Source organism: Heliangelus exortis, chromosome 19 (genome assembly GCF_036169615.1).
Source record: "Heliangelus exortis chromosome 19, bHelExo1.hap1, whole genome shotgun sequence".
NCBI classification, from domain to species: domain Eukaryota; kingdom Metazoa; phylum Chordata; class Aves; order Apodiformes; family Trochilidae; genus Heliangelus; species Heliangelus exortis.
This window is the reverse complement of record NC_092440.1, coordinates 3,397,259-3,409,787: the sequence shown is the minus strand read 5'-3', so window position 1 is coordinate 3,409,787 and position 12,529 is coordinate 3,397,259. Positions and strand designations below refer to the sequence as shown.

At 38.8% G+C, this 12,529-nt stretch overlaps 1 protein-coding gene across 9 annotated transcripts in view; it reads left to right on the top strand.

Annotated features, from left to right (window-relative positions):
• Positions 1 to 12,529, top strand: part of CIT (citron rho-interacting serine/threonine kinase) — a 69,126-nt gene that overhangs the window by 44,265 nt on the left and 12,332 nt on the right. For 6 of the 9 annotated variants that reach the window (XM_071763358.1, XM_071763354.1, XM_071763356.1 and 3 more), the window contains exons 25-36: positions 4,480 to 4,677; positions 5,151 to 5,344; positions 5,828 to 5,963; positions 6,391 to 6,495; positions 7,555 to 7,695; positions 7,859 to 7,966; positions 8,656 to 8,818; positions 9,065 to 9,229; positions 10,427 to 10,564; positions 10,837 to 11,017; positions 11,226 to 11,317; positions 11,618 to 11,722. In XM_071763358.1, the coding sequence (XP_071619459.1) occupies positions 4,480 to 4,677; positions 5,151 to 5,344; positions 5,828 to 5,963; positions 6,391 to 6,495; positions 7,555 to 7,695; positions 7,859 to 7,966; positions 8,656 to 8,818; positions 9,065 to 9,229; positions 10,427 to 10,564; positions 10,837 to 11,017; positions 11,226 to 11,317; positions 11,618 to 11,722 (1,726 nt within the window). The remainder of the gene's footprint in view (positions 1 to 4,479; positions 4,678 to 5,150; positions 5,345 to 5,827; positions 5,964 to 6,390; positions 6,496 to 7,554; positions 7,696 to 7,858; positions 7,967 to 8,655; positions 8,819 to 9,064; positions 9,230 to 10,426; positions 10,565 to 10,836; positions 11,018 to 11,225; positions 11,318 to 11,617; positions 11,723 to 12,529) is intronic. The other 3 variants (XM_071763361.1, XM_071763360.1, XM_071763359.1) reach the window with 1 other exon arrangement.

The window sequence follows — 12,529 nt, the reverse complement described above, 5'->3', positions numbered from 1 at the left end:
ATTGCATTTCCATTTATTCAAGGTTTTATCAATAAAACAAGGTTTCTATCCCCTCCTTCAGATTCTTTTGCCATCGTCTTGTTTTCTTAAGCATTAATAGGCTTGATTTTGCACTTGTCTTTGACATAGATTGGATACTGGGGCATTAAATCTGCAAGCCTGAGAGACACATGTATAATTTTCTTATAATGTTCTTGAAAATTTCCAGTATTACATCTAAATTATATTTCAGAGTAAAGGGATCTTGCCCACTGTAACAAGGCTAATACCCAGGCAAAAACTTTTATATGACTTCGTTGAATTTGTAAAAGAAAGAATTAAAATAGTTGGCTGTTGAATGGGAGGAGTTATCCCTGATTCCCATTTCACAGATGTGATGGCAGATGCTGGTTACAGGCAGAAATGGAGCTTCATAGTTTTTGTAGCCCAACAGAAAGTCAGAGGCTCCCAAGGTGTTGATGTTGATCCTGTGAAAGAGCCTAGTGGGACCTTCACAGTGGATGATGACATCCTCAGATCAGGCTCATAGTTGATCAGGCTCAGCTTCTGGGAACCAGGATGGAGGAGTACAGGAGAGTCTGTGTTTTACTAAGGTGTTGGAGTTGGGAGGAGGGGAATGCAGACTGTGCAATATTCTACTTCTCTGCAGCTGGGAACGAGAGCCGTGTACCTCAAGCTAAGCCATGATGAGTTTTTGGAGACACAGATCTCCATGTAAGGTATGTTTCAAGTCACAGATAGAGGTAGAGGAAGAAAGTGAGGAGTTCATTGTTATATATTGTTCAAAGAGGTAGAAGCAGGACTGGGATCTGTCTGGAGCTGTGCTCCTTAAGAGGCTTGGTATTCTGTTCCAGTCCAATGGTGGGGATTTCTCCACTAGAAGAGTGGAGAATGCCTCTTGCATCCAGCTGCCAATAGGTTAAGACAAAGTGAGTCTGACTCCTGCTTTTGCTTCCCCCTCAATAATTTGGGACACTTTTTCCTATTTACTTTACTTCTTCCAGCAGCTTTCTAGTAAGATCAGTGGGGATGGAGAGGAGTGGAAATGGCTATAATAAAACTATGCATTAGTCTGGAAGTTCTGGACTAAGCTAGTACAAAAAATTGTATTAAACTCCAAATAAGATGCTGCTGAAGCATCCTGAAACAGTTTACCTTGCCACGTCCTAGCATTTTCCTGCATGTTTGCTGATGGTATCTGAGAACTGAGACATCTACATGAAGGAATAAGATTATGGAGAATTTTGCAAACTGCAAAATTGTAGTATTCTAAACTCCTTTTCTCCTTTCCCTGGCTATCTTGCCTGTTTTGATACACTGAGCATATGGATTAAATTTTGAACATTGTGTCTGCTTTGTGAACCCAATCATCATGGTCCTAAACTGTTGTTGCTGTGATACTTAATTTGTGGCCACTTTTCCACTTAATTGTGGAGAACTTTGTAGGGCCAGGTGTAATAGCTGTGATTCTGCTCACAGTAGAGGAACACTTTGCTTTTCTGAAACTATGCAGTGGGGAGGCAATGTGGTCACTTCTGAAGAGCTGTTAAGCTTGAGTTGCTCTGTAATATTTAAAAATGAGAATCTTTTGTATCAGTATGAGTTGTGCACTTAGATGTGGCATGTAGTGAACAATCTGCCAGGATTTGTGTGGGATAGTTAGATTATTTCTATATTTTATGCATTAACTGTGATGAAGATGATGTGCACAGATGGAAGAGAAAATTTCAGTTGCTGTGTGAGTGATGATACAGTGGCAGAGATGAGGCTGCCTACATTGTTCAGAATTGCTTCTCCGAGTTTTCAAGTACTTGGGTGTTCCATATACTTTAAATGTGAAGACTTTTTAAAATTTTGTATGGGTTTCTAAAGAATGTAATAGTGTTTTCTTACAGACTTTCCTTTCATGTACTTACAAATTAACTCAGAATTGCTTGGGTTTAGTTTATTTGGGTTATTTTTGCCTGGGGATTTCCTTAACTGAAAAGAAAATTACTAAAGCTATTAAATCTTTTCAGGTAGAGGATTTTGCCATAGGTTGTACATATATAAGCCTGAGACAACTTTTCTTATCAAATGTGTTTTTTCTTTCTTATGGGTTCTCAGGACAGGCATATCCCAGCATGCCCATTTTCCTGTGTCATATTATCCATTACTATTTAGGTTTTATAGTATTTACAAACTCTGTAACCCTGCTGGGTTATACATAGCTGCAGATAGCTTTTAAAAATTGGATTTGTCAACCAATTTCCCCTTTCTGATGAAAAAGGGAAAATCTGACCGAGAAGAACATATTTTCTTTCTTTAAAAAAGAGCTAAAAGCGATGTAGATTTCATAATATAAGATGTAATATATTTGGAATTTAAGCCAAGCTCTTTTGGAAATGCCAGTAAATATATGGTTGGGAAAATATTCAAGGAAGGAGATCACATACCTTCTTCTGGAACCCTTCTTTCTTAACTGCTTTGTTATTTGTCTTAAGTTTTCCAGAAATAACCTCCCAGATAAAATGTAACACTGAAATTAAAATGCTCTGGTTTAATTTTAGTGATGTTCAGGGAGAGAAGTCAAAATCTCAGAACATAGAATAAAGACACATGGGAGGTTAACTGCCAGCCCTTAAGGGATAGAAATAGAGGCAGTTTTAAAGAATGAATTAAGTAGTTCGACATGTTAAATGCATATCACCATATAAATTTGTGTTATCCCCATCTCTGCTTTCTTTTATTCTAAAACTAGTTTAATTATTTTTTTATAAAACACTTGTATTAGTATATAAAATATATGTGAAAAAACACAGTGTATAAAAGATGTCTTAAAACTGCTTAAATATGTGTAGTTAAACAGAAATAAAAAGAAGTAGCAGAAAAAGAGATTATCTTATATGGCAGCTAGTAGAAATCTCAAATATTACGTGTAAGAATGGCAGGTAAAACACTGCAAGGAAATGTTCTTTTGTTCCTTTTTGTTTATATAAATACAGTCTGTGTTTTTAAAAAGCTTGAGGCATATACTACAGAATAAAGCATATTTTGAACAGGGCAGTAAAAGTGCTCAAGAAACAACCACATGATCAGAAATACTGTGGTTTAAAGTATGAATCATTTTGATTTGACCCTAAACATATGGGTAGCAGGAGCTCCCTGTCACCCAGCAGGGAGTATTGTCAGTTGGACTTTTTCTGCTGACAGTTTAAAAATCAAATCCTGTTACTTCAGACCTAGGAGAGGCACAGTAAAGGCTGCCAATCCACATTACAGAGTCTTCAAAAGGAAATGGTTGTCATCTTTCCAGATAGCTGAGAAGAGCTGGATGCTGTGTGCTCTTCTGCTTTAGGTAGTGAAGTTCTTGGCTTGTATAGGAAATTGGAACATTGAAATCCGAATGTGTACCCAGCTGTGGTCTGGGATTTTAATTTTTCTCATTTAATGAAGTATCTTGTTCACTTGTCTTTGACATCTAGGCAAAAATGCTTCTAGAACATATTCGTTAGAATTGAATAAGAACTGTATAGAGCATTCCAGTTTCTGCAGTTCTTTTTATTAAGCTGGTTTCAAGAAGATTATACTGAGGTTTCCTTATGTTGTGATGACACTGGTTTTGAGTTAGGAGGTACAGGTATTCATTGATCCAGTGTTCATGGCCTTTCATTCATAAAAATCAAATTGGATTCAGAAAATGGCCCACAGTTGTTCACATTTTTCTTTAATGGGGAACATGGTTTAAAGCAACAGTAAAATGCTATTCTGATTAAACAAATGGACAGCTCTACTTCATTACAGGCAAGGCTATTGTCCCTGTTGAATTTTTGCTTTTCACTGGTTTTCTGATAGTCTGTTGTGCTGCCACACTTATCTTTTTTTTTCATCTCTCCTGTGCTGCCATCCCTAATGCTGTTGTTTTGCTATTTCTTAATTTTTTTTCTGCTTTTTCTGGTTACATACAGTATTACACGCAGTAATAGAAATGACTGCTAGGCAGATTCATCAGGGTTTTCTGCTTTCATTGTACCTCTTGTTCAATTTTCTTAAATACCACTTTTTGAAAGCCTCTATGAGAGGTATAGGCCACATTTGACTTACAGGGAAAGTGAGGGGGAAAAATGGTAAAGTGCTTTGGCAAAGGCACACTGTAAGTAAGCAGCAGATCTGAGAATACAACCAGAACTCCTGACTCCCAATCCTGTGCTTTAGATGTGATAGTTGTCTCTGAAATAATGGATTGCACTGCAGCATATTTATACTCTAAACCAAATTTAAAAAAAAATAAAGCTATTGTCTGCAAGAAACAAAACCGTTTTCCTAATTGAAGTACACTCCTGTGCATAAAATCTACCATTACAATATTGCCTTTGTTTAAATTTGAAAAAAAAAATTAAAGCCAGGTTGTTTTCTTGCCTGGCAATTAATGTGGGAGAACATTTTTTAAAAAAACACCTGTACTTGCTGACATATAATTTAATTTATTGCTCTTTCTAGGTGATTACAGATTTGGAAGAGCAGCTGAACCAGCTCAGTGAAGACAATGCAGAACTGAACAATCAGAATTTTTTCCTGTCCAAACAACTTGATGAGGCCTCAGGGGCCAATGATGAGGTTGTCCAGTTGCGAAGTGAAGTTGACCATCTCCGTCGGGAGATCACTGAGAGAGAAATGCAGCTTACCAGTCAGAAACAAGTAAGGCTTTGTAACCTTGGACAACAGTCTCTTTGTGGTAGCTTGCTAATTATTTGAAAGGCAAAAAATTCTTTGAAATCTGGAAGCTTACAGGAATGATTATACTTCCAGGGGCAATGGCTTAAACCATTTATCTTTGAAGCCTTCCTTTGGTGAAATAAGGGAAATTTTTAGTATTTCCCATTGTGCTCATATGTAATTTTATTTAGAAATTTTGCACTCTGAAGATACTGCAACTTAAAATTAGTCACTTTATTTTGTGACCCTGGAAATTTCAAAATTTTCATGAGACAGAACTGACATTAACAGCAATCACAAGTGAATGTATGGAAGCCTTGAAATAAATGGGTTGTGACTTTACCAGCTTATGTTTGCTGCCAGTTTGCATGTACTGTAATTTAAATGGTAAGGCTGAAGCTTAAAGTGCACGCTTGATGTGGGATGTGAGAATTGATAGGAGGATTTATTTTTAGACTATGGAGGCCTTGAAGACAACATGTACAATGCTGGAAGAGCAAGTAATGGACTTGGAGGCCCTGAATGATGAACTCCTGGAGAAAGAGCGTCAGTGGGAAGCCTGGAGAAACGTTCTAGGGGATGAGAAGTCCCAGTTTGAATGTCGAGTTAGAGAGCTGCAGAGGATGCTGGATACTGAGAAACAGAGCAGGTTTGTTCCCCCCCTCCTCCTCCTTTTATATTAACTTTTATGAAAATGCTTTATAGAAGCTAGTACAAAAAATATATTTAGACTCAGATATGGGAGTTGGAACTAAATATAATTCTTCTGAGGTAGTTCTAAAAATGGTTTATTAGTTAATAGTCATTCAGCAGCGATATTGTTCCTTTTGTTTCTTTGCAAGTAAGAGATCCATGGGGAGTGGTATTTGCCACTGTAATTTAGAAAATATCTCGAATTATTATCTTCTTTATAATATGGAAAAACAGTGTTTGCTCCTAACTGTTCCTGGGGTCTTGAAGTTTCCAGGCTGTAGTTCTAGCAGGGGCAGGAAGAAAGTTATATAATAGAAAAGTGGTAAGTAACATCTTGAATTTGAGGCAAACCCCTGAAAGAGTTATTGATGCCACTGCATGCTAGGAAAAGGTCAAGCCGGGAAGGAGTTAGGTAACATTGTTTTCCATTTTAATACAGAGTGAGAGCAGATCAGCGAATTACTGAATCTCGCCAGGTGGTAGAACTAGCTGTCAAAGAACACAAGGCAGAGATTCTGGCCCTCCAGCAAGCACTAAAGGAACAAAAACTTAAAGCTGAGAGCCTTTCTGATAAGGTAAGTAACTTTCAACCCTAGCCTTTCATCATCAGATGACATACTTTTCTAGAGATACTCTTTGTAGGAATGTGGCCTTGATCAGCTTTATCAAGATGTTAGAGCAAATTAAAAGGACTGGAGGTCATAGAATAGAATTCCATCTTCAAGCCAAAGATTTGAAGTCCCTTTTGGAAAAGACTAAAGCAGAAAGCACCCTATGATGCCTGACGTTTACAGACAAGTCCTTCAATAACTTGATATCTGCAGTTGAGCAATGGCATATCAAACTTGTTTGTTTTGTTTTCCCCCTTGCAGTAAGTAAAGGGTAATTGTATCATTTTTCTTTAGTGTGTGCTCAGTGAAGTTGGATTTTAAGATTTTGAGTGGAACACACTGTATTTAGTAGTGTTCAGTGTTTTTCTGACCATCTCTCCCACCTGCCCAGCTCAATGACCTGGAGAAGAAGCATGCTATGTTGGAGATGAATGCACGCAGTTTACAACAGAAGCTTGAGACAGAAAGGGAGCTTAAGCAGAGGCTTCTGGAGGAGGTAACTGGAAATTCATGTTGTAACTTCACAAGAAGGTTCCACCTCTCGAGAGGGGAAAATTGTGTAAATACCAGTGTTACACATCCAAAAGGGACATCAAGTTAGGCCATGCCAGTGGGCACAGTCCCAGGTGCAATGTTCTGACCAGACCTAGTGCAGGGGCAGTAGCTTAAAAAGAGCTCTGGAGCAATGTGCTGAGTTGTACAGACAGAGGCCACAGGAGAAGCTTCTCACAGCTTTTTTCTCATAATTTAACTGGGTTCACAGGAGTCTGGTCCAACATTTCACACTTGCACCAGATCAGTGAGACATTGAATGCAGGCAGCCAGACCTAGGCAGTAGGGGAAGAGGTTGCAGATGATTTCGGGGGAAGGGTGGTTACAAGCAGAGCCTTTTGGTGTACTTTATCCAGGAGGAGTTATCCCAGAGTTGAGCACTTCATTATGCATCACAGGGAAAGATTTCTGCCTCTTGCTTCAAAATGTATGAGCACTAATTGTTTTCATACTCAGGGACTTATCAGCAAAGAAGTCCCTGAAGTTATAAAGCCTGAAAGAATTAGGAGCAGTTTATCATGTGCCCTTGTTAGTTGAAGACAAAGATATAAATGATCTGATATAATTTTCCTTATTTTGTATGACTATAAAGGAAGGAGAGAGAATTTATTTTTTTTAATTAAAAAGACCTGAGATGGCTCTGGTGAGGGGATAGAGAGCTTGACAGAATGGTACAAAGAAACTCTTCGTGTTTGTGCAGTCTTATTAACAATTACAAGATCTTAAATGCATAAAAAAGCAAACAGTGTGAACAAACAGTTGAAACAATGGTGTTGCTACAAATTAATACAAGTACACTACACAGAAATGCTTGTTTAGCCGTAATACCTTCTTAAAGAAAGGAACACTTCTAGAATATTTACCAGCTTTTAAAGAATTCTGGTTACTTTTAGGTTCCACAGCTGGTGCTTATTTTACAGGGAGTGATAATATTTAATAGCTTCTATTTAAAAACAAGGAAGCAACTGAACCAAAACACTGGCCTTTGTTTTCTTGTTAATAGCAGGCAAAGCTGCAGCAGCAAATGGATCTGCAAAAGAATCACATCTTCCGCCTCACTCAAGGTCTGCAGGAGGCTCTAGATCGAGCAGATCTTCTAAAGACTGAAAGAAGTGACCTGGAATATCAGCTGGAAAACATTCAGGTGAGGGTGAGGCAACAGTGGGCAGGACTCTGTGCTCCTGATGTGGTCTATGGTTTCTGTGTGACACTTCCCTTAAACTATTTTTAACTGTTCTGCTATTGAGTTATCTGTCTGTTTCTTCTATTAAGCTGAAATTTCTTCTGTGTGTGCATGGGGTTCACAGGTTCTCTATTCCCATGAAAAAGTGAAAATGGAGGGCACTATTTCCCAGCAAACCAAACTCATTGATTTCCTGCAGGCAAAGATGGACCAACCAGCAAAAAAGAAAAAGGTGGGTGAAAAAGGTTTGAGAGGCATGGAATTAAATGATGTTTTTGTGATAAGTTATGTGCTGTGTATTCATAATATTCTGTTTTATCTTTGTGCAAGACAAACATGCCCTCATTTAAGAGCATACTGAGTCACAGAACACAGACTTTGCTAGGCAGAATGTGTTCTTTGTGGCTTTTCTAGTGTTTTGTTATTCCTACAATGCTTGGGTTACAACCCAGTAGCAACGCCGTGGTGAGGCTGTAGGCATAAAGAATTTGAAGCATGTTTTTTTGGTTTTTAATTGTAATTATGTACGTGTGCATGAAGGTATTGTGCATCTATAGTGGTTGTCTTGAAGTTACAGCATAGGATTCATTAGTCAGGCAATGTGACACATCTTGACATAAGCCGTTCTGTCATTTTGAATTAAATAATTTAATTTTAACCACATGTTTTGAGATCCTTTGTTTAGATGCTTTTGGAAACTCAAGGTGTGAGTACTAACAGGTAACGTACGTCCCTCTTTAAATTAATCCATATCTCAACATTTTCTCTCCAGTGCCAATGTAACCTAAAAATCCATCCTTACACATATCAGAATTACCATTAAGGCCCTCTGGCCGGTCTGCCACTAGTTAGTTTCACTTTGCCTAGTTTAAGCCATCTCTTACTAGGAGTTAGGAGTTGTCTGTGTGTTTCTGTTGCTAGGGCCTGTTTAGTCGGCGGAAAGAGGACCCTTCTTTACCCACACAGGTTCCCCTGCAATACAATGAGCTGAAAGTGGCACTGGAGAAGGAGAAGGCTCGTTCTGCTGAGCTGGAGGAGGCTCTACAGAAAACACGCATTGAACTCAGATCTGCTCGTGAAGAAGGTAGGGTTAACAGAAAAGGTGAATCTGGAAGGAGACGCACGTTTTTGGTCTGAAAACGTGCCTTTTACTGTGTGTCACTATAGCTGTAACATACATTGTTTAATTCTTATCTACTGCTGTGAAGATGCAGTTAAGGCTGCCCTTTTTTCTGCTGGTTGTAACTACTGAATGGTCACACAGAACCACTGCTATGAACCAGTGTTTCATACTGGTAATGCTAATGAGTGGCATTTATCTCATCTATAGCTGCTCATCGGAAAATATCAGACCACCCTCATCCATCTACTCCAGCCACAGCCAGGCAGCAGATCATCATGTCTGCCATAGTCCGCTCACCAGAGCACCAGCCCACTCCCATCAGTTTGCTGGCTCCACCCTCCAGTCGCAGGAAAGAATCTTCCACCCCAGAGGGTAGGTTCTTTGCTGTTACTATATTTCTGTCTACTATTTCAATGCTATCTCTTTCTTTTTTAATTTCAAAACCAGATTTATTTCATGGTTGTAATAACATATAAGTTTTGCTTTCATTTTATTGGTTCAAATTTATCTTTTTGGGTTAGGCAATTTAGGTCTGAAAACTTCAGCAGTAATTCTTAGCATGAACTGTTTTAAGAGTGTGTTTTTATCAAAGGAAGTGTGTTTTCTGTACTGCCTGCTGCATTGATCAGAAGGTTTTATGGCTGTTTCCCTGGAAAATAACATTTTTGCTTGTCTGAACTGCAGATTTGTTGTGCTGAGCAGAAAGTTTTTATCTAGACCTTTTGATAACGAGAGAAGACTTTGATTAGGCATAAAAGGAAGATTGCAGGTCAAGGATGACATTAATATCCTACTAACTAGAAAAAAATACCCTTGAAGAGGGGAGATTATCATCAGAAAGAAATTAAGGGCTCTGCTCATTTATTCTTAGTTAACTAATATTGCAGGTTGTGTTGAACTCAGAGATTCTGAACTAAAACCTCCAGTCTTTAGCTAGAAAAAGCCAGAACCCAGAAACTGGTCCAGTTATCACTGATATCTGAGGAGGCACAGGGTGCTATGAGGCTGGGGAGCATTGGCAGGGGAAGATGTCTTCAGAGGCAGACCACGGGCAGAGAAAAGGACCACATTCATCAGGACCATGCCTTGAAGGATAAACTTTGTTCAGTATAGATCCACTATCAGGGATTTCAGATATGCTTTAAGATAGGCTGTCAGTGATGGCAAGAAAGCTGTAGGAAGCAGCCTGCTGTGTACTGGTTACAGCAGTGTGGGTGCTGAAGGGGCTGTTAGCTATGGGCAAAACTGAGAGATTAGTTTAGCACACAGTAAGAGCTGGAGCAAAGTGCAGATCTGAAGTCTGGATGGTTTGATTGATGTAATCTTGCTACATGAAACATCAGCCATTCTTGTGCTACAGTCTGTTCAAGTAGAATGTTCTGTGCATCCATATGAGGCGATTACTGAGGTGGTCATGTCAGATTGCAAAGGAAAATAGTGTCTGTCATCAGCAGGACTTTGAGATATGTAGTTATTTCTTATTACCTTGGCCTTAAAACACCAAAAACCTATTATAATTTTCCTCCCCATCACAGTTTTCATCCTGATAGTAACTTCTGTCCCTTCCAGAGTACAGCCGGCGCCTGAAAGAGCGAATGCACCACAATATCCCCCATCGCTTTAACGTGGGGCTGAACATGAGAGCAACAAAATGCGCGGTGTGTCTGGACACCGTGCACTTCGGGCGGCAAGCGTCGAAATGTCTTGGTAAGAGCAGAGTGTGTGCAGAAAAAAAGTGTAGCTGGACGGGAGCATGAAAAAGCATCAGCCATTTAGAGCAGATTGTCAGTGAAAGCTGAAGAAAGGACCAAGTATGAAGACCTGGAAATGAGCTGGTGCAAGCATTCTAGATTAGGAGACATCTGATGGTTTAGAGTAGGAGATTCTTGGAAAAGCTGGAGTTTGTGCATCAGAAGTTGAGGCAGCTGTGCCATGAATTTTGTCATTTAACAGAAGATTTTTCTCTGTCCTTTTGACAGAATGCCAGGTGATGTGTCACCCAAAATGCTCAACTTGCTTGCCAGCTACTTGTGGACTGCCAGCAGAATATGCCACACACTTCTCTGAAGCATTCTGCCGGGATAAAATGAATTCTCCTGGTCTGCAGCTGAAGGAGCCAAGCAGCAGTCTGCGTCTTGAGGGATGGATGAAAGTGCCAAGGTATACACATGAATTTTGGTGCTGTATCAGGTGCTGAAATATTTGGAACAGTTCCTTAGATTATCCTGGCTCTTACAGTGTGATGATTGGTACATGCCCATTACAGTTACTTACTAGCACTGAAATTTGTCCTTCTAGGAGTTGCATGCTTGGTTTATATAGAATCTCAGAGGAAAATCTAACATTGCTTTGTGCTTATTTTCTTCAGGAACAACAAACGTGGGCAGCAGGGCTGGGACAGGAAGTATATAGTCCTGGAAGGAACCAAAGTGCTCATTTATGATGCAGAAGCAAGAGAAGGTAACTTAGCGTTTCTAGGAGGAATACTTTTTAAAATCTTCAGATAATCTGATGATTTGAGAGGCTTAAAGATTGTTACAGTTTGTTGTAGCCGTATATTTAATTTAGCTAAATCTTCTGTAATAAGGCAACATTTTTTTTCTAAATCCTTTACAGTTCTACTGTTTATACTGTATATTACTCATAATAATCCAGCTGTGAACCATCCAGTGTGTATCGACTCTGTTTTGCTACCATGATTATTTTCTTGCTATTCACTAATTTGTTCTTTCTTAATCTGTCTCCCCACTCTCCCTACAGCTGGACAGAGGCCTCTGGAGGAATTCGAGCTCTGCCTTCCTGATGGTGATGTAACTGTTCACGGAGCTGTAGGAGCTACTGAACTTACCAATACAGCAAAGACAGGTGAGAATCTTATGTAGATGAGGTCAAGTGGATTTCATCTGCCTTGCCATCAGTGGGCATTCCCGTTGGGCTGAACAGAATTTTCTCCCTTTAAATTTGACTCTGTAACTGTGTCATTTTGAGGTTACCTCTGTTTGAATTGGGTCAATAGGTTGGTCACCTAGATTTAGTTACACAGATGGTTGCTTCTGTCATGGTACAGTCATCAAGCCAATTGGAAGTGCATTTTAAGACTTTTGTGAAATACCTACAAGCACTCAATTTATTTAAATTTATTCTCTCAATGCTCTCTATAAAATGTGAAGTGTCATAATCCATGCCACCATTGTGCTCTAACCAGAAAGTTATTAACTTAGAAATACTGTGGGGTATATACAATCTCATGAAAAAATGTTCATGTTTGGATTTGTATGTATTGACTAGAACTGATGGAAAGATTATGTATGTCTTGACTTTAACATTAAAGGATACAGATTGTTAAAAACAAAGGTTTCCATAACCAATTTTTACAGATTTTTCCTGAACAGTACAAAGAAAACTTTAATCAAATGGTTGGTTTTGTACTTTTTTTTTTTACAATGGGATCTTTTCTTTTTCTTTTTTTTTTTTTCCTTTTTTTTTTTTTTTTTTTTACAGAAGCCAAGACATTTTTTTATTTACTAGAGATAGCATTGTATGTATGGACTGCATACATCCAGCTAATATTTAGCTTTAAGTAGCTAGTATGTACAGGACCTGTAAAGGAGAAACCTATGTGTAAATTACCATGGTAACACATCATGGTAAATGCAACTTCTCTCCAATGAG